Genomic DNA, 26,911 nt, shown 5'->3' on the forward strand with positions numbered 1-26,911 from the left:
ACAGTGGGGTCTCCATCTCTGGAGACACATGAGTGGAAGGGAGACCACTCTACTTTGGCTCGTTTAATTACAAAGATGATAACCACGGCTGGCGTTTACTGAGTGTTGATTGCGTCCTAAGTGTTTGCCATGGATTATCTCATTTAGTCCTTGCAGTGGTCCAATGGGCATAGGTACTGTTGTTATCCGTGTTTTACAGTTGAGGAAGCTAAGGCACATAGAGGTTCAATGACTTGCCCGAGGCCACACAGCTGGGAAGAGAGGGAGCCGGGATTCGAACCCAGGCAGTCTGGCTTGTGTCCATACTCTTAAGTGCAGGTGCATCTGCCCGGAGGCATACAGATTTATGGTAGCTCATGTTTTCCAGTGGAGTTTTCTCTGGGAGCCTGGAGAGAAGTTACAGTCCATTGGGCTGCCAGCTCTGGGATTTTTAAGTTTATTTATTTATTTTGAGAGAGAGCGGGCGAGAGAGTGAATATGAATGCGGGAGGGGCAGAGAGAGAGAGAGAGAGCAAGAGAGAGAGAGAGAATCCCAAGCAGGCTCCTCACTGTCAGTGCAGAGCCCGATGTGGGGCCCAAACCATGAGATCGTGACCTGAGCCAAAACCAAGAGTCGGACGTTTAACCGACTGAGCCACCCAGGTGCCCCTGGGATGTTTTAAGGCAGGCCCTGAGCAGGAAGAATGGGGTGGGGAAAACACCTGGCAGGGGGTAGAGAGTACTTGGGGAGAAGGGCAGTGGTGATGGCAGTTCTGCTCCGAGGTGAGAGGTCGAGGGCTAGGCTTCGTTGGTACTGAGGCCCTGATCCCCCAAGGGCACCCTGGCACTGGGGGATGTGGGGGCCTCAGCAGGCTGCACTGACCCATCCCTGCTTCCAGGCTGAAGAAAGGCATGGTAACATTGAGGAACACCTGCGGCAGCTGGAGGGGCAGCTGGAGGAGAAGAACCAGGAGCTGGCAAGGGTGAGGGCACCGGGCCGGGGCTCTCGGTCCCCCTCCCTGTCCCCAGGGCAGCCTCCCAGGATGGTGGGAGCTGGGAGGGGCCTGGCCAGGGACAGAGCCATAGAGGGGCAGAGGAGGTGGTCAGGTGAGTGGGCTGGAACTGGGGGGGAATGGATGGCTCCCCGGGAAGGGCCTGGGGTGACCTGGTGCCAGGTGTGCTGGCTATGCAGGTGCGCCAGCGGGAGAAGATGAACGAGGACCACAACAAGCGGCTGTCAGACACCGTGGACCGGCTGCTCAGCGAGTCCAACGAGCGACTGCAGCTGCACCTCAAGGAGCGAATGGCGGCCCTGGAGGAGAAGGTGCGGTGGGACCCCGGCCCGGGTGGGCGGGGCTGCCGGGGCGGGGCGAGGGGTGGGTGTGGGTGGAGCCGGGCGGGCCCCGAGGGGAGGAATCGGTGTGAGAGGGTTAGGGGCGGGGCGTGTCCATTCCGCAGACACTAGTGGACTGACCCCAGGGAGGCTGGAGAAAGGAGGAGCGGGAAGGGTGGGGGGGGGGGGGCGGGCTGGCCTGGGGAGGTGGGGCGGGGAGGGGGAAGGTGCGGGGCGGAGTCCCTAGCTCGCAGCTCTTCTCCCCCAGAACACGCTGATCCAGGAGCTGGAGAGCTCCCAGCGGCAGATCGAGGAGCAGCACCATCACAAGGTACCCAGCTGCCGGCCAGCCCCGCCAGCCTGGGAGGGCCGGGCTTGCCGTGAGGAACACGCCTGTGTTTCATGCAGCTGCTCTGACACCCAGCACCACGCTAGTCTGGGCACAGACTATTTCACTGATCCTTGCTAGAGCCCGTCACGGTGGGTGCATCACCACCCACATGTAAAGAAGAAACGGAGGCCATAAGCATAGGGCATAGGGTGGGCAGCAGAGAGGCAGGGCCCAGGGAAAGATTTGGTGGGGCCCTCAAACCTGGTAAGGCAGGAGTCTGGTGATTCTGGGAGGATTAGGCACTGTGCCTGCCTCAGCAATGTCTGTGAGGTCTGGGCGGGCACCGGGCGCCCCTCTGCTGCCCAGCCTCCATTGCCATGCGTTTGTGTGGTGGTGAGGGCTCAGCAGGCCTATTCCGGTAGAATCCTTACCCAAGACAGACCCTCTTCCGGCCCTGCCCCTCTGCCTGCCCACTGCCGACCTTTCTGCTCCCTTTCCAGTTGGACCTCTTCTCTTGGTGTCATCTGTGAGCCTGGCCGGGGGCCCCTGGCTTTGGACTTTGCAGTACATTCTTCTGCTTCTCCCCAACTCTGCTGTCCTCTCTGTCCCTCTCTCCCCTCTCCGCCCCTCCCTGGTCCCACCCCCACCCCGGGTCTGCCTGGCACAGGGCCGCCTGTCTGAAGAGATTGAGAAGCTGCGCCAAGAGGTGGACCAGCTGAAGGGTCGAGGGGGGCCGTTTGTGGATGGCATCCACTCCAGGTACTGGAGCGCGGGAGGCTGGGCGTGCTGGGATGGGGTCCTGGATGGACCCTGAGGAAGGAGACTTCCTCCCACCAAAAGACCGCCCAGGACCTCAGGGGTCCTCCTCCTATCCAGGGTGGGACACTGAGGCTCCAAGAACTTGGTCAAAGTCACCTAGCTCACTTGGGCAGCTTAGAAGGAGCACCTGTCCTCTGAGCTGAGGGATGCTGAGAGGCAAGTAAAGACAGGATGCTCCTTCCCCAGTGCCATGGGACACAGGCCATGCTGTTTTCCTTGACAGAGGGCATGATGCCCTTGCAAGGGGTCTGCTGAGTTACATGCTCACCCATGTCCCACAGGACTTGCTCATGGCGAATGTCTGGTTCATTCTAGTTCTTTTGAGTCACCATCTTTAGGGCTCTGGAGGATTGTTGTTTGAGAGTTAAGGACCGCCTAGGTTCAGGTAGCAAGCAGGGGGCAGAAAGGCAGCATGAGAGACTGAAATGAGGCATTAAGGACTTCCTTACTGTTGGAAGTTGAGATGCCATGTCCACGGTTGGTGACATCCCTTTTTCCAAAAACATTTGAAGAGATGGTGAGTGGAGCTTTCTACCTAATGTTTGAATTAGGTCCATGTTTTAGGGAACTACTGGATTCCCCCCCCACCCTCACCCCCACATTTTGCGAAGTCATTGACATTGAACTCAGACCTCAATCCTGCCCCTACTTCTCTGCCCAGAGAGGCAAGGTGAAGACTGAAGATACTAGTAGGTGATGCCACTTGAGGTTCATGGCTCCTGGCTGTTTTCTTTCCAAACCAAAGTGTCACAGAAGAGAGTCTCACAGGTTCCCTTCGGTCGTGCTCTTGCCATATCAGGGAGATGGGGATCAGCTTCCCTGAAGGAAATGGGTACATGCATATAAATGTGTGGAGGGGTAGGGTTTGAGTTAGGGAAAGGGACGTTGAATTTGAAGAAAAGAAGCCTGTGGCTGTCTGGAATAGTGGAGATGTAAGTACCATCTTCAAGTTCATCAGAAATTGTTGTATAGGAGAGGAGTATGGAGAGAAGCAGGGAGTGGAAACAGGAAATAGTAGGTGGGATTCCTCTGACCTCTTCCTTCCCATAGGTTTCTCAGAAGAGACCTCCCCTCCCCCCCCCATAAATAAGACATGACTTAGAGTATATCAAGCCATTTGCCACTGCTTGCTTTCCTTAATGGTTGGGAATTCTTGGCTTTGACCGTAGAAATACAGGACCCATCATGGAATTGGGACTGAACTGCAGGGGAGGAGAGGGAGATAAGCAGAAACTCCCTTTTCCCTGCAGCTACCTTGTACAATCCGCTGTAGGCTTGCCCTGTCCCTTTGCCCTGGGCCCCCTCAAGGCTTCCAAATTGGGAAGGCATAGGGAAGAAGTGTCACTAGGGAAGGCTTCCAGACATTCCAGAGCATCAGAACTGGGATTCTAACATCTCAGAGTTGAAATAGACCTTTGGGGCATCTCTAGCCCATGTCTCTGATACGGTATCAGGGTGTCCTGAAGTTTCCTGGGGGTAGGAAATATGCCTGGGTTGAATTTTGGCTAGGGACTCTTCCAGATTATGGGGAAACCCAAGGAATGTTGCTTAGGAGAAAGCGAAGAAGCAAAGGCCCTCAGGATTAAAAGGACTTTTAGAGATCCTTCCTTCCAAAGTCTCTCAATGCCGGGAGCTCTCCCACACCATTCTTTTCAGGGCCCGAGAGCTGCTGCTTGACTAACTCGTTGATGGAGAGCTCAGCTTTTTAAATTTTTGTTTAATGTTTATTTATGTTTGAGAGATAGCCTGTGTGCGAATGAGCGGGGGAGGGGCAGAGAGAGAGGGAGACAGAGGATCCCAAGAGGACTCTGCACTGATAGCACAGAGCCCGATGCAGGGCTTGAACAAACTGTGATATTGTGACCTGAGCTGAAGTCAGACGCTTAACCAACGGAGCCACCCAGGCGCCCCACCCCACTCCACCTTAAACATTTTTTTAAAAAATGTTAATTTTTGAGAGAGAGAGAGACAGACAGACAGCTTTTCTAAAGCCACCAGATGCATCCCAAGCCAAATTTTACCATTCGTAGGTGCTTCTTATGTTTTCTTAAAAAAATTTTTTTTGAATGTTCATTTATTTTTGAGAGAGAGAGAGTCAGAGCGTGAGCCAGGGAGGGGCACAGAGAGTGGGAGACACAGAATCCGAAGCAGGCTCCGGGCTCTGAGCCGTCAGCACAGAGCCCGACGTGGAGCTCGAACTCACAAACCGTGAGATCATGACCTGAGCCGAAGTCGGACGCTTAACCGACTGAGCCACCCAGGTGCACCCAAGATGCTTCTTATGTTAAATGGAAAGCTGCCTCCCTGGAACTTTCTCCCCTGGACCATTCTGATCCCTGGGGCACCAGAGAATAAATCGAATCTTGGTTACATGGCAGTCCTTAAACCATTTACAATAGCTCTCTGCCTGCTAAGACTCCTCTTCGCCAAACTGAAGATCCTTTAACCCTTTGGACCTAGCGGGTGTGAGCTGGGGCACTCAGTCTTCAGGGCTGGCCTTTTCTCCCCCTGAACCCTCAAGGTCGCATATGGGCAGTGCAGCGGACGTGCGGTTCTCCCTGAGCACAGCCACCCACGCGCCCTCAGGTCTGCATCGCCGCTACTCGGCACTGCGGGAGGAGTCTGCCAAGGTGAGGGGTGGAGGGGTGAGTGTGGAGGGGTCTCCCCAGGGAGCTTGGGGTCAGTTCAGCCGCGTGCCTGGCTCCAGTTTCACAGACGGCTGGCGTGCGGTGCAAATCCTCCCCCTCCCGTCCCCCCCCCCCCCCCCGCGTGGACAACAGCTGCAGCCGGGGTTGGGGCCACTGTCAGCTGCAACAGCTGTGCCCCCTCACTTTGGCCTCCTGGTGGGCAAGCGGTAGGGGCTGGCGGGCGGCCAGCCAGTCCCTGAGGCCCCACTGAAGTGTGTGCACGTGTGCCTGGGCGTGCAGGCGTGTGTTTCTAGTGGTCGGGGTGGGAGATGCAGGGGCGAGACGGAATTGGCAAGCTTTCTGGAACAAAAGCTGTGGTTTGTGGGGGAGTTGAGGGAGGGATGGCAGGTTAACTGGCCCTGGGGATGGCACCTGAAGTTTTCTGAGAAGCAGCTTCAAGTTCATGCTGAGACTGCCTGGGGAACTGGGGCGGGAGGAGGGAACAAGAAAGATAGGGGCAGAAAAGGACCAACTTCCTCTTTTTTGGGGGGCGATGTGATTCTGTTTTAACCCCATAATGGTTAAGCATGCTTTGTCTTGAGCCCGGGCCCTCTACATGCGCCGAGGCACTACAACATACATGTAGAGAAGGGGGGACTCCTAGCCTGATAGGGGAAGGTTCATCTCTGCCCTTAGGAAAGCCCTCGTCTGATGGAATCGCAGCCTGAACGAAGGCTTCTCATTCTCTCTCCCCTCACCCTTTGCTCTTTCTGTTTTTAAGAACACAGCAGGTGCCCAGGAGCTAGAAAGGAACCCTAAGGGAACCTTGGGGGGTTGGGTCCCAGAGGATGGGGTTAGGGCACCTCTCTGTCTCTGGTCCCTTTCCTTTTCTTCCCCTGCTCTGCTGGCTCATTCAGTTCTGTGCTCTTCCTTCTTCCACGCCTTTGTCCACCGACGAGGTTTGCAGGTGACTTCTGAGAAGCCACCACCTCTCAGGGTTGACTACAGGGCCCGGTGATGTGCTGAAACTCTGGGAGACACAAGGCAGTCAGGACTGCTTGGTTTCTCTTGTCGCCTGGGTCTGGTTACTCTTGGAGAGTTTGTGTTAATAGAAAGGGATAGCCTACATACGGTGCTTACTTTGTGTCAGACACCGTGCTAAGTGCCTCACATGCATTTCCTCACTCAGTTCTCATAATTACTTGCAAAGTAGGTTCTACTACTATCCCTGTTGTACAGACGAAGAAACTGAGGCACAGAGAGGTGACACAGCTTTACCACAGTTGCCCGGCAGGTTTCAAAGCAAGGCAGTCTCTCTCTGGAATCTGTGCCTAACCACTCTGCCACTCTGGCTCCTTGAATTGGAAGTATTACGTCTTAGACTTGAACAGGCACATAAATCACCTGGGAATCTGGTTAAAATGCAGACTCTGAATCATGAAGGCGGGGGGCGGGGCCCGAGATTTTGCACTTCTAACAAGTCCCCCGGAGATGCCAGTGCTGCTGGTACAGGTGGGGAGGGTCCTGCTCCTCAGCCCGTCTGTTGTGTCTTATTACTACCCTTCTCCCCTCCTTTGCTAAGGGCTGGGAGCCCTCTCCACTGCCTGGGGTGCTGGCGCCCACAGCCACCCCTGCCTTTGACAGCGACCCTGAGATCTCCGACGTGGATGAGGATGAGCCAGGGGGTCTGGTGGGCTCCGTGGATGTTGTCTCTCCCAGCGGCCACTCGGACGCCCAGACCCTGGCCATGATGCTCCAGGAGCAGCTGGATGCCATCAACGAGGAGATCAGGTTAGGGCAGGGGTGGAGGGTCTGGGAGGTACCTTGAAGGACAGGGGCCCCTTTGGGTTTGGGCACTGCAGGAAAAATTCTTCATGTATTTGCTTGTCTCCAACAGCTGCACCTTCGAGTGCTTGGTCTAGGGACTCTGTGTGTGTGTGTGTGTGGGGGGGGTCTCAGGCCCACTACTGGACGGAGAGGGGTGGGGTCTCAGACTGACTTCTCAGACTTCATTTCCCCTCCTAGGGCTTGGGAGGCTGTGTTCCTGCAGCTAAAAGTCATCGCTAAGAGCCTAGCTCGTACTTACTGAGGTCACCTCAGGGTGAAAGCTTTGTATAAATGCTGCTGTCAGTCTCACTAGCCTCCGGGGGAAGCAGCATTATTTCCATGTTACAGACAAGGGAACGGAAACCAGACAGGTTAAGTGATTTGTCCAAAGCCACAGAGTAAGTGGCAGAACCAGGATTCAAACTCAGGTCTACACTCAGTGCACTGTAGCATGTCTTCCATCCCTAACAAGACATCAAGCGGAAACCAGTGGCGGGGAAAGTTACCAAGCCCTGTACTTTACCCTGCCTTTGTAGGGGGGCTATTAATGTTTATCACCAACGGCAAGGGAGAATCTGAGCCCGAGTGCATCAGAGCTTTAGAGGGCTATCGGGGGCATCTGGTTCTGTGGTTCCCACACTTTTGGATTTCACAGACCAGTTAAAAGGAAAACATCATAACACACACACACGCACACACACACACAGGGCCGCCAACTTTTATTCTGCAAAGGCAATCGGGAATGGTAGCTGCTGTTTCCTATCACAGCCATTGTACAAAAGAAAGGGCGTTTTAACATTCCCTAGCGTCAGAAGACACTCTCAGGATAAAGACAAGCCCTGCTCCCGGAGGACAGAAGGCATGTTACGTCAGCGCGCGTGTGTGAGAGTGCACACGCGCTCCCCCTCCCCCGGCCCTCCCCCCTCCCATGGTCATCAGTTTTCTCATTTTTCTGTCTAACAGGGAAAACTCCTTCGGGGTCATTGTCAGTTAAAGGACAATGGGTTTGGGGAAGGACCTGGGTTTGGGAACTGCTGGCTCGGACCCCTCCTGGCGTTGGGGATATGGGGAAACTGAGGCCGGAGAGCCTGACTCAGGGTTGCCCGCATAGTTAGTGGTACGTCAAGAATTCTGCCTCCCAGGATGGCTTGTATGCCACTGACTACATGCCTCCTTTTCCCGCAGCTTCTTTTGGTAGACTGGGGAGTTTTGTTACGTGAGGCCAGCTGACGAGAGACGCAGAGAGAGGGAGAGAGAGAGCGATGTTTCTGAGCTGCGGTGGGCAGGGCCAGCTGTGTCGGCGAGGCCATGCCAGACACAGCGTGGCTCCCCCACCCCAGGCATGGCCTTCTGCCCGGGGTCCCAGGGTGGTGAGCGCGGACGCTGCCGCCACCGGCCTCCTGCTGGGCCTCGGAGGGGCCGACTCAGGGTCTGGTTTCCCCAGGATGATCCAGGAAGAGAAGGAGTCCACAGAGCTCCGTGCCGAGGAGATTGAGACTCGAGTGACCAGCGGCAGCATGGAGGCCCTAAACCTGACCCAGCTGCGCAAACGCGGTTCTATCCCCACCTCTCTGACCGCCCTGTCCCTGGCCAGCGCGTCCCCTCCGCTCAGCGGCCGCTCCACACCCAAGCTCACCTCCCGCAGTGCAGCCCAGGACCTGGACCGCATGGGGGTCATGACCCTGGTGAGAGTCTTGGGGCAGTTGATGAGCGGCCCTGTCATGGCCGGGCTCTGCGTCGGGGGCTGGCCGAGGGGAGCTGCTAAGGCAGGGGAGGGCTCCCTCCCTCTCAGTTGGGGCTGGCATCTTCTTCCCATGATGTGTGCAGACCCCGGCATGTCAGGCCACCAACATGTCCTTCTGGGTTTGGAAAGGGCCTGTCATGTCTTCCTGAACCCTCTCTCTTGGATAAGCACAGAATGCGTAAGAAACTCACCCCCTGCCCATACCTCTCCCTTTCCTCCAGAGGTGGCCCTGACTTATTTCATCAGGCCAGCTTTTTTTCTGCTCTCGTATTCTCTCAAGGCCTGTGTGAGGCACTGAATCCTATCTTCTCATCCTAAGACCACCAGGTTCCCCTTGGGGTTGACTTTCAGGCCTCCAGAGGGTGATTCTGAGCTCACCCTTCACTCTCTCTTCCAGCCCAGTGACTTAAGAAAGCATAGGAGGAAGCTGCTGGTGAGTGCTGCCTGAGGACCCAGGTACTAACGGGTTAATTCTCCCAGGCCCTTCCCTTTCGGCCTCTCTCCCCTGGGCCCCTGAGTCTGAGTCTGGGCTCAGAGAGGCCCCAGGCCTTCCCATTGCGTTTCTCCAAGCTCCTCTGCCTTGTCCGGGCTGGGTAGGCAGGCCCCAGATCTCTCCCTCTATCCCCTGACGGCTTCACTGTCTGTTCAGTCGCCAGTGTCTCGGGAAGAGAACCGGGAGGATAAAGCCACCATAAAATGTGAGACTTCTCCTCCTTCCTCACCCAGGACGCTGCGGCTAGAGAAGCTTGGCCACCCAGCCCTGAGCCAGGAAGAAGGCAAAAGGTAAGTGGCACGGGCCCCACCTTGAGTCTCTCTACCGCCATGGTCATGTCCTCCCTGTTTCAAGAGAACATCTCACTTCTCTTTGAAATGCCATCGTGGAAGGACATTCCCACATCTCCTTTGGTCACCTGCTCTGATCATACCCGCCCCCCACCTCCAACCTCCTGTTAAGTTCTTCCTGAGGTCTAACGTCCCTGACTCCTGCTATAATTAAAGTATGTTTCTTTTCATTCCACCCGCTCCTGGCTGTCATCCTGTAGTGCTTTGGAGGATCAGGGCAGCAACCCCAGCAGCAGCAACAGCAGCCAGGACTCCTTGCACAAGGGTGCCAAGCGCAAGGGCATCAAGTCGTCCATCGGCCGCCTGTTCGGGAAGAAGGAGAAGGGCCGGCTGATCCAGCTGAGCCGAGATGGAGCCACGGGCCATGGTTTCTGTCCACTTCCTAGCGAACGGGTGCAAGTAGAGGGGCCAGAGAGGAGGGTGTACTCAGATCCAGCCTTCTCCCCCTGTCTCCCGGGGGCCAGTGGGTGGAAGGCACAGCCAGGCAGATTTCGGCTCCAGAGAGCAGCGGTTTTCCGTGAGATCTGTTCCGTGAGAGCCCCGGGCTGCCTCGGGAGGTGCTAGCTCCTGCCACAGAAGCTCCAGGCTGCAGGGAGGGAGGTATTTATTTGGAGCGATGTGGAAGGGATTCCTGTCTGGAGCGAGAGATTGACCCTCTGAGGTTTCTTTCAGTTTGGAGGTTTTCGGGTGTTCTCAGGGCCTTCGGGAAGAATTTCTTGGTTCTTTCTTTTTTTTTTTTTTTTTTTTTCAACGTTTATTTTTATTTTTGGGACAGAGAGAGACAGAGCATGAACGGGGGAGGGGCAGAGAGAGAGGGAGACACAGAATCGGAAACAGGCTCCAGGCTCTGAGCCATCAGCCCAGAGCCTGACGCGGGGCTCGAACTCACGGACCGCGAGATCGTGACCTGGCTGAAGTCGGACGCTTAACCGACTGCGCCACCCAGGCGCCCCTCTTGGTTCTTTCTTTAGGAGAGTCAGTTCGTGATTAGAACTTATTTCTAGTATACCTGACCCTCGGACGCAACGTATCGTAATGCCTCATTATGGCTTCGTAGACCTTATATTCGCGTAAACGCTTGGGAAAGAGCATTACTACCTCTGTGCTAATATAAAAAGTTCTCGTACGTGCTTGGCACATGGTAGGTACACAATAAATGCCAGCTATCTTCCTTTGCTCCTTCCCGCCCCCTCTCCTGCTTTCTGTCATCTTTTCAGTCATTTTTTTCAACAGACATTTATTAACTGCTATATACAAGGCTTAGTGTTGGGTGTTGGAGCAGTAGGCCATTCCTTCAAGGAGCTCAGTGTCTAGTGGAAAGGAAATAATAAAGAGATGATTCCAAAATAGTGTAATGATAGCGATATGCTTAGGGTGCTTCTGGAACTCAGAACTCAGCCATGGAGTGGTAGGGACGCCAGCAGTGGCTTCCTCTGCTAGGTAACAGCTGGGCTGAAGCTTGAAGGCGGAGTAGGAATTAGCCCAGCTAAGAAGAGTTGTATGTGAGGGAACTGGGGATCTGGGAAAGGCAGCTTCTGGGTGCAAGAGCTTTGTTTGCATTGGAGTCTTTTGAAAGTGGGAAGAAAGGGGTGGGAGGAGTGGAGGAGATGACTTTGGATCCTAGGCTGGGGCCAGCTCATAAGGGCCTTGAGAAGTTCCCCCAAGGCCACGGGAGCATTGACAATTATGTGCAGGGGACCTGGGAGCATTGACATTTGCGTGCAAGGGGACCCGATCAACTAGAAGAAAGGCACCTTTGAACCCAAAGGCATAATTAGACCTTGCACCTCAGGGAAGGTGTGAATCAGAACAAGGTGTGAATCAGTACATAGCTAGCTGGGTGAGGAGGAGGAGGAGGAGAAGGAGGAGGAGAAGGAGGAGGAGGAGGAAAGGTGGGCACCTGTCCCCTGGGAGGGGATTGAGGTGGATGGAGCACCCTGCCCCCAGCCCACAGGGGTGCAGGGAGTCGTGGAGCTGACCACATTTGGGGCTGGGAGGGAGCCGAGAAAGTCTGATCTGTGCGAAGTCTCATGGTTTTCTACGCTCCCCGCGCCCCAGTGGCATCTAAGACAGCATCTCACCTCGTTTTCTGGATTATCCACACCTACTGCTATCTGTGCTGTATGGAGTGACCAGAACTTCATGAATTCTAAGATGTTGCCCCTGCCATGAACTCTGTGGGTTTTGGCATCTGTTCAGGAGATCCTTATAGAAGAAGACAGAGCTGGAATGTTCCCCTTTGTGGTTTGTGCAAGTGTGCCCCTGAGAAAGAGGCCGAGAGGCATATCTCTTAGTGTGCCCATTTCCCCGCCCCAACTAGATGAGGCTAATCCTCTGAGCCCGTAGCCCGCCTCATGGGTGGCTCTCGGGGTTTCCTTTGCACCCCGGTTTGGAGGAGGGATAAGTTCTGTCTAGGATTTTGCTGGTATAAGGGTGTGGCAACTTCGGTCCATTGGGCTGGAAAACGCCTCCAGGGCTGAGGCTCCCAGGGCAGACAGTCTGGGCTGGGTGACCCATTTGATGGCCACTGTGGGGATGCCTGGATGTAGAGACATTGGGCAGAGGCTCCAGGAATAGTGGATGGTCCCGTCAGGCCTCCGGGGTTGTTATACACTGAGGTTGTTATACATCTGCTGGTCTGCTCCCCAATCCTGGCCCAGGCCAAGGGAGGAGAAGGAGAGGGACTGGCTGACATGCCACATCTTCCCTTCCAGTTATGCTGACAGACTCCGAGCTTGGTCTGCAGGAGCCCATGGTGCCTGCCAAGCTGGGGACCCAGGCAGAGAAGGACCGGCGGCTGAAGAAGAAGTAAGAGCCACAGGCCAGGTTCTGCCAGGATGGCACCCAACCCTTCACCTACTTGGCCTGTCATGGGACTGAGCCCAGACAGCCAGAGCGTGGCAAGGCCCTTTCTGAACTGAGTTGGCCTGGTCCACATGGGCACATCAGGGGCTGGGAGGTGGTTCTTAGGGCAACCCACCCGGAGAAGGAGGCTGGGGGGCGGGGGGGGGGGCAGTGGGAGAGTGATCCTGGCCCTGTGGGTCTCTCGCAGAGCAGACCACAATGCCTATGGGTCAGGCCCTGTGCAAACAAGGAAGAGCCTCCCCTTGCCATGTGGGGATGGAGGGGACTTCCTCCCCCCATGTCTTGGCATCGTACTGCTTCAGGCATGGAGCAGGGATGACAGTCCAGTGGTGGGGAGTAGGGTTGTGGGAGTCCCACTCAGCACAGCCATGGTCTCAGGAGTAAGCATGGTTGAGAGACAGGGAAAGACTAGTGAGTCTATTGTTCCTCTTCCCACAAGACACCAGCTGCTTGAAGATGCCCGCAGGAAAGGAATGCCCTTTGCCCAGTGGGATGGCCCTACTGTGGTCTCCTGGCTGGAGGTAAGTCTGGGCAAAGGAAGTCTACTCAGAGGACCGGTGGGAAGGGTACGTGGGGTGGGACAAGGATTCTTCTGTAGGTAGAGGGATGGTGTCCCTAGAATTTTCCCATCCCGTGTCTCCCCTGCCAAGTGCACATGTGCCACACCTAGAATTTAGCCCCGCTCCCTTCCAGTTACCTTGGAGGGCAGAACTGATGCCATTTACTGATGTTGCCTCGCAGGTAGGTGGGTTTGGACAAGGGGCGCTAAGGGTCACCGAGCCATAGGCTTCCACAGGCAATTTGACTCTTCCCATAGGCTGTCCCCAGGAGCTAATCACCCGTACGATGTTGGGAAAATCTCCTCACATTCTCAGGCTTCAGATTTTCCATCTGTAAAATGGGGAAGAGAGGCATTTGGGGATGGTCATCTCCACGTTTCTAAGTTCTTCTGCTCTGCGTTTGCTCTTTTGAGTCCGCGGAGGAGGCCTGGCCCTACCCCCTTGGTATGGTCAAGCTCGTGGCAGCAGGGCCCAGATCTTGGGGGAAGGAGCTGAATTTACCCCCTGTGCCCGTATCTGCAGCTCTGGGTGGGGATGCCTGCTTGGTACGTGGCCGCCTGCCGGGCCAATGTCAAGAGCGGTGCCATCATGTCGGCCCTGTCGGACACAGAGATCCAACGGGAGATTGGCATCAGCAATGCCCTGCACCGGCTCAAGCTCCGGCTGGCCATCCAGGAGATGGTGTCGCTGACCAGCCCCTCCGCCCCACCCACCTCCAGGACTGTGAGTGGCCTCTCCCTCACCCAGGATGTTTTTGGGCAGCCCTGGAGTAGTATTTGGAAAGTTTCCCGTTGGTCTTTGGGAAGCTAGTAACTTGATTCCTGCCCCTTCCTTCCAGTCCCCTCAGGGCTCCACCTGGTCTCCAGGAGGGGCTGACGTTGATTCCAGGAGGATCCCAGCAGACTGGTTCTCTGCCCTACTGTGCCAACAACCGCACATCTCCGGGCAGAGTTTCCAGGACAGGGCTTCTGGGGTTCTGTGTTGTTGCCAGATTCAGGGAGGCAGAGGGGATAGGGCATTTGTGAATTCTGTCCTGGTCCTCCAACCTCTCCACAAGAACACAGACTACTCCATGGACCCTCAGGCTAATACTAGCTGTCTCTTTGATTGGCATCACCCGGCTTTCCAGATCTGCCCCATTCATTCATATTCCTTCAGGAAACATCCGTTGAGCATTTCTTGGTCCCAGACACTGTGTCGAGCAGTGTGGATACAGTCATAGAGGGAGTTGCTCTGAGCCAGACAGTATGCAGGGCTCGGGGCTGGGCCTGTGGGAGGACTCAGGGGAAGGGATGTGTGTCCTTGCCCTTGGGGTTCCCGGCCTCAAGGGGATCTCGGGGACCCACACGTGGGACCAGCTAGGTTTCCTCTCTGCCTGCAGTCTTCCGGAAATGTCTGGGTCACCCATGAAGAGATGGAAACTCTGGCAACACCCACTAAAACAGTGAGTCTGGCCCTGGGCCCTGGGCCTGGGCTGAGGGCTGATGACCCCCATGAGGATGAGGGGAAGGTTTAGGGAGTCAGAGGGGGTTGCGGTCGATCTAATACGAGATTGGTATCCCTGATGTATGTCGGGTTCTGTTCTCAGGGTGGCGGGTTGGGAGAAAGGTGGGAATGGGAAGAGTTGGCGTGTGTGTGGGGATCCATCTCTGGGGGGGTCTCCAAGGCCAGTGGGGAAGAGCTGGCCATGGGAGTGGTCTGCCCTGCTGTGGGCCTGAAGCCGGAGTCCTTTCCCTTGTGCTGACCCTTGGTGGAGGGACGGGGAGTGGGAGAGCCTGGCCCCTTGCGGGGCTGCGAGCCAAGCTGGGGAGGTGTGGAAACGTGTTTTTGCCACACACACATTCGCTCCCCCCTCACTGCAAACACAGGCACATGTGCCAGCCTTGTGTTCTCGCTTGGTCCTCCCAACAAGCTCTCCCTAGTCACCCTCCTAGCCACTGGTGTGTCTGCTCCCTCTTCTCGATGGGGCCTGGGGTGGACGCTTCCAGGTTTCTTGACTTTGCCTGTTTCCCCTGACACGCTGCACATCGTTCCCGCTAGGACAGTGAGGAGGGCAGCTGGGCTCAGGTAAGACCCCCTTCCCTGTCCAGAGCCACCTCCCAGGAGTTCAGGACAGATTTTTTTCCCAACAGGCTGTCTGCCCGACAGGACACCCTGAGTCCCAGTCTATTTATGTCCCTCTTCGCATGAAAAGCCCTGGACAGGTTTTCTCCTGCCGCTAAAGCACCCTCCCTCCTCATTGCCCTCTAGCTTCTGGTTTCTCAGGATGGCAGGTGGGGAGCCTTGGAGGCCCCCAGCATGCCTGCATCTTCCCCTCTCTTCCCAGGAACCATGAGACTGAGATTGGTACCAACCCTTTTCCTCACCCCATCCCTTTCAGAGGGCACAGCTGTGAGCTGGGCAAAGGCCTTTTACTCATTCACTCAGTGGGCAAATATTTATTGAGTAGCCGCTAGGTATCAGGGGCCTTTCTAAGCCCCACAGAACTTATATTCTAGGAGAGAGATAGACCCTAAGCGCATAAACCCATCAGTGAGCACTGTGTCACGCGGATCCACGTGCCGTGAAACAGCACAGGGAAAGCCAGAAACCAGGGCCTGGACAGATCGTCGTGTACATTCACCCAGTAAAACAGCAGGGGAGATGGATGAATTTTAGAAATACAACGTCAAGTGAAAAGTCTAAGTCCCAAAAGAGTCATAGAATTTTATACTAAAACTCAAAAACAAGCAAACTTAATAATACGTTTGTTAGAGAAATATGCATTGGTGATTATAAGGACTGTAAAAAATGTTTTTCAAGCAAGGGAATGATAGAAAACTCTAGACGGGCAGTTACCTCTAGACGGGCGGCAGGGGACAGGACGGGGAAGGAGAGCGTAAGGTGGACACAACCGGTTGGTGTTGTCCATCAATGTTAACTTCACTTATTTATGCTTAACGGCGAACGTTTGCTACATTTATTTTTGTGTGTATAACGGTTTCATTTTCAAAGATAAGTTTTTCAACCTAAAAAAATCAAGTAGGGTAAGGAAACCATGATGGAGGATTGCTGTTCACCCAGTCTTTCTAAGGATAGGTGGTCAGGGAAGTCCCTGCTGTTGGCGGGAGGTGACAACCAGAGCAGGTGGGGAGGGTCACGGGGGCGTGGAGGGTGCTTGGGAAACAGGGGTTCTGGAGAATTCCTGGAGTGGACATCAGACCTCAGAGAACTGAGTGCTGGCTGTTCAGACGCTATTCATCAGCCTGTAGCTTTTGACGTCGCGAGTCAGTACGTAACTCCCCTGTAGATGTGTGAGCCAGTTTCCCAAGTGACATTGGCTCTTTTCTTGCTGTTCTGCGGGTCCTCTGTAACTTGGCCTGTCCCCTGGGCGCAGTGGGCTTGAGGCTGACCGAGCAGCAGGAAGGCAGGTCTGCCACACAATACCGCAAATGCATTCCTGGGTCGACAGGAAGGACTTCATATTATCTGCTGCCTGGATAGTTGCTTCTGTTCATTAGTGTAGATAAGTGATCCACGAAGGGAACCGTGTCATTCTGAGATCTTACGAAGTTCCATTTAAAACCCCCACCTCCTACCACGCCCAGCTTCTTAGCGAAAATAACCCGCCGTGGAGGATGGAGTGACGTTCCTCTCGAGCAGATACGCCAGCCGCGGTTCACTAGCACTGCCTTCCTCCCCTATAGCTCCTCTACCTTGTTCCCCCAGACCCTGGCCTATGGGGACATGAACCACGAGTGGATTGGGAACGAATGGCTCCCCAGCCTGGGGCTCCCCCAGTACCGCAGCTACTTCATGGAGTGCCTGGTGGATGCTCGCATGCTGGACCACCTCACCAAGAAGGACCTGCGGGTCCACCTGAAGATGGTGGACAGCTTCCACCGGTGAGCAAGGCTGGAGCCCCGCACGGGTCTCCCCCAGCCCCGGGGGTCTGTCTCCCGCAACGCACGTGCCTCCAAGCGGCCTGTCCGGGCGCCCGCAGGTCTCCCCCTTGCGAAAGCCGGGTCCTTGTCTCGTCCTGCAGCTTGAGGGAGGGTTCTGCCCTCTCACCTCCCGCCCTTAAGACACAGAAAGTCATTTTTCCTTCGCTTCACTTTCCGGGAGATTTCCCCTCCGAGGTCTGAATTTCATTTCTTCGGGCTTGCCGAGTTCTCTCTGTTTACCCTGGGGAGGCTCCAGCCGAAACCAGTGTCCAGCTTGGGTGTCTAAGAGGAAGGGTCTTTCTGAGCCCTTGTCCTGCCTGCCTCCCAGGTCTGAGCTTCTCAGCTCAGCCCACGCCCTTTTGTACAGGATGCCATCCAGTTCTCTCCTCCTCCTCGCGGACAAGGTCTTCTGTTCAAAAGTGTCTGCGGTGGAGGTCTCCAACTGGCAGCCCGTGGGCAGCATTTGGCCCACAGATGTGTTTTGTTTGGCTGACACGGTATTTTAAAGATTATGAGTTTAGTTGCCAGTATTCAAACACTGGGAGATTTTGCACAAAATTCTGGATGTCTGGCTTCTCTTAAAAAAAAAAAAAAATTGGAAGACGTGTTGACACATTCCAGCATGGGGACAGCCCTTCTGAGACAGGTAGGCGCAGTCTCCAGGTCCTGCTTCACTCATCGCATAGTGATGTGTGCTTGACTCCAGTAGGCACTTGGGGTGGGGAGCAAGGTGGGTGCCGATGTTCCAGGGGTCGACGGTAGTGAGGGAGTCCTTTTAACGTCTAGCTGCAAATCACACAGGTCGCTGTTTGAGCCAGGTTCTTGGTCTTTTACCATTAATTAATGCCTACGCCACCCCGCAGGAGAGGTGTGACCCCATCTCACATGTTCTGAGTGCCACGCAGCTGGAAAGTGGCTCAGCTGGCGTTCCAACCCAGGCGAATGAGAGGGTAATGGGACGAACGCTGGAGCTGGGGGCATGTGGCTTTACTAGCTTCTCATGGGGCTCCTTGGATGTCCCTTGGTCTCTCTGATTCATAAACCATGGAAGGTTAAATGCATAAGGGATCTAGTTAGCCTCCCTATTTTGTGGGTGAGGAAACTGAGGCACAGGAAGGAGCATCAGGCATGACAGCTGAGTGCATGTCTCCTGACACTGAGTCCAGCCTTCTCGCCACCATGCTGCAGAGCCTTTGATGCTAGAACTCTCTACTGTGACCTCCCCCACCATCCCCCCACCCCTTCTCAGGGCTGAAAGGGAATCTTCTGTCTCAGTGGGTCCGGGAGGCTGCCAGGCCTGGCTGCACCTGTCCCCTTGTCAATGACTGACAGGGCTGCGGAGAGAAGGGCCACCGGCCTGCCAGCTGGGATGTCCCTGGGCTGCTGGAGGGTCAGTCTGCTCGGCCCCACCCAGCACTATGGAGGTCCTCCTGGGGACCCTCTGCCCAGGCCCCAGGAGAGCCTCGGCCTGCATTCATGCTTCCAGATTCAGCTCCACATCTCGAGTACTTCAAGGGTTCCTAAAGCATTTCCACGCCCTTTACTTCAACTTTGTGTATACCTGCTTTTATTCCACTTAACCTTCCATAAAGCGTGTTCTTACATCTTTAAGAAATTATTTTGAATCATCCTTATTATGATGAGAAAAAGATATTTAAAAACCCTCCTTTTAATGAGGAAAACAAGCCCAATAGAGGTGGAGTATCACCAGGTCACTCAGCCAGGTGGATACAGGATGGGGCCAATATCCTTCCTTCTTCACACCTAACTCTGAGCGCTTTTCCCCGGAAGCATGGTGTCGTAGTGAGCAGCTTTTCTAGAGAAGCGGCTGTCCTGAGGAGAACCGGCCCACACGGCGTCAGTAATGTTCTCCCAGTGGTGGTACCGTTGCTGAGTGCCTGGACGTTCCAGGGGCTGGGCTAAGCCCTTCCACGCACGATCACCTGTGAGGCTCACGGCAGCCCGGCCGGAGAGGCGTGACCTCATCTCACGTGTGCTGAGGGCCACCAGGCCGGGGAGTGGCAGAGCTGGCATTCAAACCCAGGCTGATCTGACTTTAGATTTTTGCTCTTCGGTGAAACAACTTTGAAAGTCCTCGGAACTGGACTGAAAATTATAGCAAGTGGGACTGGAAGGAGACAAAAGGCATTTCTAGTTAGGACGTGTGTGTGCTCCTGCCCCCTCCAGTGGACCCAGGCTTGAGCAATGACTGAGTGTCTTGGGCCAGAAAAGAAGTCCTAGAAGTGGTGTCTCGGAGCTGTGAGGGATTGTTCGAGGCCCCAGGGCTGCCTGGGTATAGCTGAAGGGGGAGAGAAGAAAGGAGCCAGCAGCATAGTTTAATTTCACAAAGCAATGGCCACAAAATAGAGTTTGGAGGGAACGTCTGTTCCTCCGTTTGATAGGCGACAAAACCCAGAGAGGCTGCATGACAAGCAGTGTTCAAGTTAAGGAGGGACCTTACGATAGAAGCTGCCCACGGTGGAAGGAGCTGCCTCGGGAGGTAGTGAGTTCCCTGTCGTCAGAGGTGTTGGGCCCAGGTGTCCATACTATGCAGAAGGATGGTACACAGGTGACACCTGCATGATATAGGAGCTTGGACCAGTGGCCTGGAGGGTCCCTTCTAACCTGCAGACTCGATGGTTCTTGGTCTGGTTTAGTTATTATTTATTGAATGCTTACTATGCACCTGGTACTGTTTAAGTACTTTTAGTACTTTCCGTGAACCATTTCATTCCATTCGTTAAGCATTTATGGTGTTTACTAAGTGCCAGATGCTATTCTAGGGGTTTGAGAAAGATCAGTGAAGAAAACAGGGTTGCCCTCGTGGAGTTTACATGCTAACTGGGAGGGACAAAGAACCATACGTGTATTGTATATAAAGTACGTTAATAGATAAAAACTGCTAGGAAAAAAAATAGACCAAGGTTAGACCAGGATAAGGGGGGGGGTGTTGGGAATATGGGCTGGGGGTAGTGATGGTGGTGGTGCAGTTTTAAATCAGGTGGACAGGGTGACCGTTGAATTGAGAAGATGACACTTGAGCAAAGACTTCGAGGAGACGGGGTGAGCCACGCAGCAGATCGGGGCAAGAGTGTTCCAGGCAGAGGGAACAGCCAGGGCAAAGGCCCTGAGGCACAGAGGCCAAGCGTGCCTGCTGTGTTTGAGGAAGAACAGAGATGTCACTGTACAGGGGCACGCCATGTAGCACGTGTAGGTCATTGTAAGGACTCTGAGCGAAATGGGGATACAAAGAAATATTTGTAGGGATCTTTCTGTAGGGTCCTATTTTTCTGGGTCAGATATCTGTAGGGTCATTCCAGTGCCTGGGTGGGGGGAATGTTGCTTCTTTGAGAGAACTTTCCTTCCATCAGGCCCACACCCTGGCCAAGAGGGAGGACATAGGGTAGGCAGAGGAGGGAAAGTAGTCTTGGGCTGGATCACACACAAGCCCTGGGAAAAGGAGGAGCATGAGTGGGCCGGGGTGCTCTTTATGCTGGAAGACACAGGCCTGAACATGCTAGGGCCAGTGCTGGATGTAGGACAGATGTGGCAGGAATGTGGCCCCCCTGAGGCTCTGGCTCAGGGGGGGCTATGTACCTGCAGAACCAGTCTTCAGTATGGCATCATGTGTCTGAAGAGGCTGAATTATGACCGAAAGGAGCTGGAGAAAAGACGGGAGGAAAGCCAGCATGAGATCAAGGGTAAGCTTAGCAGGCTCAGCGTGCCTCCTCTGAAAGGCATGAGAGCAGCCTTGGGGGAGCAGATGCCTGCCTCCTGTCCCCTGCCCTGGGCGAGTGGGGGGAGCAGAGGCATTCTGTACCTTAGGGAGCCTCCAAACCTGAGGGAAGCTCAGGTGATGAGGGAGACCTAGTCCATGCCCAAAGGACGTTGTCATCTGGTGGAGAAGAAATAGCCCTGGCCGGTCACCTGTAACCCCACCCTACCCCCTGACAATGGCCACCGACTGGACACATGCAGTGAATCCCCTCGGACAGTGCTATGGACTGGCCTGGGAAAATGCTCATGGACTGTGTTGATCTGGGTGGCATTGGGCAGGAAAGAGAGACAAGTCTTAGATTCTAAGAGGACCATTCCAGCCTGGGGGTAGGGGATGGCCTGGCCAAGGGCTCTGGGGAGAAAGTCAGGAGCCTGCTGGCCTGACCCTTGAGTCCTACAGGCTGGCAGGGATGGAGGGAGATGGTGCTGGTTCTCTAGGAGCCCAGGTGCCAGGGAGGACAGACAGAAGACAGAAAGCAGGGTAGACTGGAGCTCTGGGTCCAGGGAAGCTGGTTTCCGTCCCTGGAGGGGGTGTGGCCAAACCTACTGTCTCTTCCTAACCCGTTTTCTTGCCCCGCCCTCCAGATGTGCTGGTCTGGACCAACGACCAGGTGGTTCACTGGGTCCAGTCCATTGGGCTCCGGGATTATGCAGGAAATCTGCAGGAGAGCGGTGTGCATGGTGCCCTGCTGGCCCTGGATGAGAACTTTGACCACAACACGCTGGCCCTGGTCCTCCAGATTCCCACACAGAACACCCAGGTGGGCATCCTTGTCATCAGTCAGTCTTAATCTCAGGCTCCCCCTCCGCCGACTCTCCTGCTCACACACACAGGTTTACAGATTTGTTGGGGGACTGTTCTGGGGCCTGTCTCGGAGGGGATCACAACGTCCTCACACCTCCAAGTGGTCCCTGTGCATAACCAGGCCACCTAGGGAGCAAACTTCCTTCACATACAGGGCACATCTAGCCCAGGCCCAGAACACGGTGTTAATCCTCTCCCAACCCCATCTTTGCGTTTGACACTCTGTTTTTTATTTAATTAATTAACTAATTAATTAATCTGTTTGTTTACTTAACTATTTATTTATTTTTCATATAATTTATCGTCAAGTTGGCGAACATACAGTGTATATACGGTATGCTCTTGGTTTTGGGGTTAGATTCCCGTTGATTCATCGCTCACGTACAACACCCAGTGACGCTTTGTTTTTCCTCACTCTGCTTTTCTGACCTGACTCTTCTTAGAGGAGAAAAGGCCTGGGGGCCTGAAGGGATCAGAGAACCCCCCCCATCTCCTTTGTTTCCTACCCCAGAGATCTGCCCTGGGCTCCCAGGCTTGAGAAAGCTAAATATACCAAATAACACAGCCCAGAGCCTCTCTGCACCAGGCCGTTGTCTCCCTGTCAGCAGCTCAAATGATGAGACATCTCCTTAAATTACATTTCACAATTGTTATGGAGCTCTCATCCAAGACGATATCTAAACTCTCTTGGACCTATTTATATGTTTGGCCTTTCTAGCTTCCTGTGGGTAAAGGACTCCAGAAGTACTACCTGTTGTGTTTAGTACTTCCTGATTTTATTTGTCCCAAATTGTGCCCCAGTCAGGCTCCCCCTGGGGAAGGGAACGGCCTCATCCTCATTTACTAGGTTTGGTGAGGCTATGTGTATTTGGCCCGTGCTCACCTTTTGTGATTTCATAAACTCTGATTGTGTTGCCTCGGGGCTCAGGCCTTTGTCTCTCCAGACGGAGTGATCTTAATTCTTTTAGGCTTTCCTCATATAGACTCGCCTCCGTGCCCTGATCGTTTTAGCTGCCCCTGTCTGGACTGGTTGCAGCTGTCAGGCCTCTTGAAATTCAGCCACTGGAGTCGCACAAGCTATTCCGGGAGCAGATGCGTTTTGGCTCGTGCGAGGGTGGGGCTGTGTGGTCTCGTAATGCCGGGTGGCGTGTTGGCCTCTTGGGGATGTTGGCAGCACACAGGGCCAGTGTGTCCCATAGGCTCTCGGCAGTGACCCCCCTCCCCCCTCCCCCCCCCCCACCGGTCAGAACGGAGAGGACAGATCCCCTGTTCTCTAAGAAGAGCTGGGATTCCCCTACCCCCCTATGCAGTTCTTCTGTACGTGCCCACCTCCAACCTCATCTGCGTTCTCACCTGCTCTCACAGCTCTGGGACAGGTTTCTGAAGTTTGTAAGTGTCATCGTCACCTGTCCCTACCCAGAGGAGCGGTGTCGTCTGGATACTTGGAAGTGTATTAGGCTTCTCCTTTGCTGTCACTTATGAGAATATTACCTTCTCAATACTGACAGAGACAGTCCTTATGAACCTCCGTGGTTAGCATTTCTCACCCGGAAATGGGCTTGTTCTTCTCTATCGTTTGTTTGTCTCCTGTCTCTAAATGTGTCCGGGTTTTGTGGCTCGCAATGCATTTGTAAAGAGCGGCCGGAGACATCTCTGGTGTGTGCTAACCTTTCTGGTTTTCCTGACTCTTCCATTTAGCTCAGCTATGAGAGGAAGTGGGGGCTGACCCAACATGGAATTCTCCCTCAGCAATGGTTAAAAATATCTGGTGGCAGTTCTGAAAACTTTGTTGTTTCTGGCGTTTCCCAAATCTCCTGCTGAGTTAGGCTCCTGGGAGGCTTAGTCAAGGCCTGTATGCACCATCAGCCCAAGGGCCATGGAGATCTGTGACTCAGCCGTCCTCCTAGTTTAAAGTTTTGATGTGGAGCCTTATGAAATACTTTTCTTTAATCTAAATTAAATCCTTATTATCCATGGTCTACATGCTCATTTATCCCTTCAGAAAGGTAGTAAGGCCTGATTTTCCTTTACAGACACAATATGGGGTTCCCCCTCACCCCGCTTAAGGGGACCCTGTGATCCACATGTTCTGTGGTCCTACTTTGTACAAAATTACAGTTTTCTAATGTGCTCCATATGAAAGAATCCTAAGGTTTACAGTTTCACTTTCAAGAGGACACTGAAGTTTGCTTGAAACAGCATCAGGGCTCACGGGTTAAATGCACTGAAAGCCCTATCTCTGTCTATGGGCCCCTATGAAACAGAAGCAAGATGACATAGAAGTCATTGACTATACCCCTCCCACCTCTTCCTCTTTCACCCTGTGGACTCCAGGCTCGCCAGGTGATGGAAAGAGAGTTCAACAACCTGTTGGCCTTGGGCACAGACCGGAAACTGGATGATGTGAGTACTTGGCTGTGAATTAGGGGCCTTTGGGATTTGGCCATTGTTGGTTGGTTGGGTTGGAGTTCATGAGTTGTGCTTTCCTTGGGCCGATAATTGGTGGGGTGGTCAAAGGGAGAAGAGCCAGAGGGGATGGCGATGATGTCAGGGAATTGGGGGAGGGGGGCAAAAGAGCGAGGCCTAGCAGTAGGCCTGGAGAAGTCTCCACGAAACTCCTTGTACAAAAACTAAAGGCTCCTATATGTTATACTTCTAGTATCTTCCAGCTCTGTGCCCTGCCGCTGTCCTAACCACACAGGATCAGAGGTTCCCCCAAAGGCCATCTCCTTGGGATCATACCTTTTTCTTCCATTTCTCAGATACCATCTCTCAGTGCTATCGGCAGAGCATGATTCCAGCCTGCTTATTAGGATTCCCATCCTGTCATAGTGTGGTTGTTTGGAGGCAGGCGTTAATGCTGAGGTCCTTAAACGACAGGCTTGCTCGCTTGTTCCACAGGGCAGTTTGACTCACTGGCTCAGACGTATATCATCACTGCTTCCTCTCCAGTTTTACTCTTGAGTTACCTTCATATCGAGTTAAGGTTCTCTTTTCTTGGCCCCCATGTTCGATGAAAACACAGCCTTTTCCCCTGGGTTTTGTCAGGCCTTTCCCTTGCGTTTAGGCTGGACTGTGTCCAGGAAGACCTGCATGTCCTGAGCTCTAATGCCCCCATTGGAGATGCCTACCAAAGGGTTACCTGTTTCCTGAGGGTGCAGCCCCCTCCTCAGCCCTCCTCTCTTCTTCCCCCTTCCCCCTTCCCGCTTTCTTCCCTACTTACTTTTGATCACCAACCTTCCCTGCTGTTGCCTGTCAGGTGAGGCTTGGCTGCCCTGGCTCCAAACAAGTTAAAAAGGAGCCCAGATTATTTATTTTTAGCTTCTCCATCTTCAATCAAATCTAGTTCTTCTGATCTCCGTTGTCTGTGTAGCTTCCCTTTCTACACATCCCTTCCCCGACCAATGCCTCTGTTTGGACTAGTGGACCTCCTTTTTTGGGACACCCTTAGTGTCACCTCCTTATCAATTAGTCTTTCTTAGTTGGGTTGGCCAGGGCTAAAATCCACCTTTGTGGAATGATTGCTCTGCTTCGGTAGATAGGACACGCTCAGGCATACACGGAATTTGTGGAGGGGTGTGTTCTTCACGGAGGTGCCTTGAAATATGGAGTGTGTTATTTACACACACACACACACACACACACATATAATCACACACACACACGTACACATATGTGTGTGTACGTGTGTATGTATTCCTGTCAAGGAGATAAATTGCCAGACCCCACCAGCTGTCCCCACCCTCAGAGATCTTAATTTTTCCAGTGCCCCTGCCATGTGGACCCTTCTTTTATTCCCCACCCGCCGAGGATCTTAGCTTTCTTTGATGCTGTTTAGAAAAATGACTCCTGTATATCTTAGCGCGGTGCTTCCTAATTAGAAAGCTATGTATTCCTTCAATCCTTATAAAAATATTCTTTGAAGGCCTCCTCTGGGCCAGGCATTGGCCCAGGCATAGGGGTATACTGGTGACAGACAACTCATTTTATGCTGACAATCATCATGTGGGGCAGGTTATCATCCCCCTCTGACTGATGAGGAATTAAGCTTGAGGTGGGATTTGGTGGTGGTGGGCACAGGGGAGGTCAGAGATCCAGGGAGACTGCTGTCTGTCTAGGCATGTAGCACAGCATCAGCAACCTTGAGCTGTCTCTTGTTTCCTCTGTCAGTTCTGGTTCTCAGTTTCCCCTCTCAAGCTTCAAGGCCCTGGAGGGCTGCATCCAAGTCTCCCCCTACATGGAGAGCAGGACTTAAGGAAAAAGAGGAGAGGAACAGGAAGAACATCTTCTAGGGGACAAGTGATACAGAAACAAGTCTTAGCGCTGGCTGAAGGTAGAAATCAAGAGAGAGAAAGAGAGAGAGAAAGGGAAACCACCCTGGGCTAGATTAAGGGTAGGATCATGGACCAGACAGAAATAATGAGGAAAGTTCCTGATGAATTCAGGGATAGGATGCCTACATAGGGAGCCAGCTGCCATCCATTCATTTCACAAATATTTATTGAGTGCCTACAGTGTTCCCGAGCACTACTCTGGGGCTGGGGATACATTGGTTGGAACTAAAAAGATGATGGTGTCTGTCCCATGGAGGACAGAATTTGAAAGTGAGAGGGAGAGAGTTGAGGGAGGGGAGTGGAAGAAGGAGAGAGAGAGGGGGGTGGTTAATGAAATACAGTAAAACCTTGGTTTTCAAGCAGAATTTGTTCTGGAAACATGCTTGTAATCCAAAGCACTTGTATATCAAAGCAAATTTCAAGAACCATTGGCTCGGTTGTGATCATGTGACTTTCAGTGTCACGAACTATATCACAAGACATCGCTCGTTTATCAAGTTAAAATTTATTACAAACGTTTGCTCATCCTGCAGAACACTCGCAGAACAAGTTACTCTCAATCCAAGGTTTTACTGTAATCCCATAAGTACACGAAAAACTGATACCAGCGTGGGTGCTGGGACAGAGGTGCATTGTGCCAAGAAGTGATAGGCTTTGGCCTCCTCAGAGCACAAGCGACAAGGGGCTTGGGGCCGGGAGGGGTTGAGGCAAGAACTGGTGGGTTAATGTCTCTTGTTCCTCCTGCAGCTCTCTGCCTATACCCGTTCTGAGAACACCGATTGGCTTGGTCGGGGTGGAGGGGGGGTGGTGCTGGGGAGATTAGACATGGCTGCCAAGTAGGGTGGAAGTGAGCTCTTCCGGGGAGGATGGGGAGGCCTGTGCAGAGGGGCATCCTGTAGAGTTTGGGCTCTGGGTGCCCTTTGGCAGAGATAGTCTGGAGACTCCGCTGACAGATGGCCCACCACCTCCTTTGGGGGAGCCTGCCTCTGATCTGCCATCCACCTGACCCATCGCTGTCACAGAATGCTCTCACTTGATCCCATTAGGGATAGGCAGCCTGAGAAAGAGGGCAGATGATGTTCTTCCTATTTTATGGACACAGAAATGGAAGCTCAGAGAGGTCACTTAACTTGCTCAGGGACAC

The 26,911-nt window shown here is 53.8% G+C and overlaps 1 protein-coding gene across 3 annotated transcripts in view; it reads left to right on the plus strand.

The window, feature by feature from the left end:
• The window catches only part of PPFIA4 (PTPRF interacting protein alpha 4), a 51,228-nt gene that overhangs the window by 20,834 nt on the left and 3,483 nt on the right, over window positions 1-26,911 (plus strand). For all 3 annotated transcript variants that reach the window (XM_030302519.1, XM_030302523.1, XM_030302524.1), the window contains exons 10-28: window positions 879-962; window positions 1,172-1,303; window positions 1,581-1,643; window positions 2,311-2,402; window positions 4,984-5,092; window positions 6,672-6,880; window positions 8,361-8,601; window positions 9,058-9,093; window positions 9,310-9,443; window positions 9,704-9,870; window positions 12,218-12,311; window positions 12,808-12,889; window positions 13,451-13,651; window positions 14,310-14,372; window positions 14,969-14,995; window positions 16,637-16,812; window positions 20,455-20,552; window positions 21,214-21,389; window positions 23,768-23,836. In XM_030302519.1, the coding sequence (XP_030158379.1) occupies window positions 879-962; window positions 1,172-1,303; window positions 1,581-1,643; window positions 2,311-2,402; window positions 4,984-5,092; window positions 6,672-6,880; window positions 8,361-8,601; window positions 9,058-9,093; window positions 9,310-9,443; window positions 9,704-9,870; window positions 12,218-12,311; window positions 12,808-12,889; window positions 13,451-13,651; window positions 14,310-14,372; window positions 14,969-14,995; window positions 16,637-16,812; window positions 20,455-20,552; window positions 21,214-21,389; window positions 23,768-23,836 (2,253 nt within the window). The remainder of the gene's footprint in view (window positions 1-878; window positions 963-1,171; window positions 1,304-1,580; window positions 1,644-2,310; window positions 2,403-4,983; window positions 5,093-6,671; window positions 6,881-8,360; window positions 8,602-9,057; window positions 9,094-9,309; window positions 9,444-9,703; window positions 9,871-12,217; window positions 12,312-12,807; window positions 12,890-13,450; window positions 13,652-14,309; window positions 14,373-14,968; window positions 14,996-16,636; window positions 16,813-20,454; window positions 20,553-21,213; window positions 21,390-23,767; window positions 23,837-26,911) is intronic.

The sequence above is a fragment of the Lynx canadensis genome, chromosome F1 (assembly GCF_007474595.2).
Source record: "Lynx canadensis isolate LIC74 chromosome F1, mLynCan4.pri.v2, whole genome shotgun sequence".
Taxonomy (NCBI): domain Eukaryota; kingdom Metazoa; phylum Chordata; class Mammalia; order Carnivora; family Felidae; genus Lynx; species Lynx canadensis.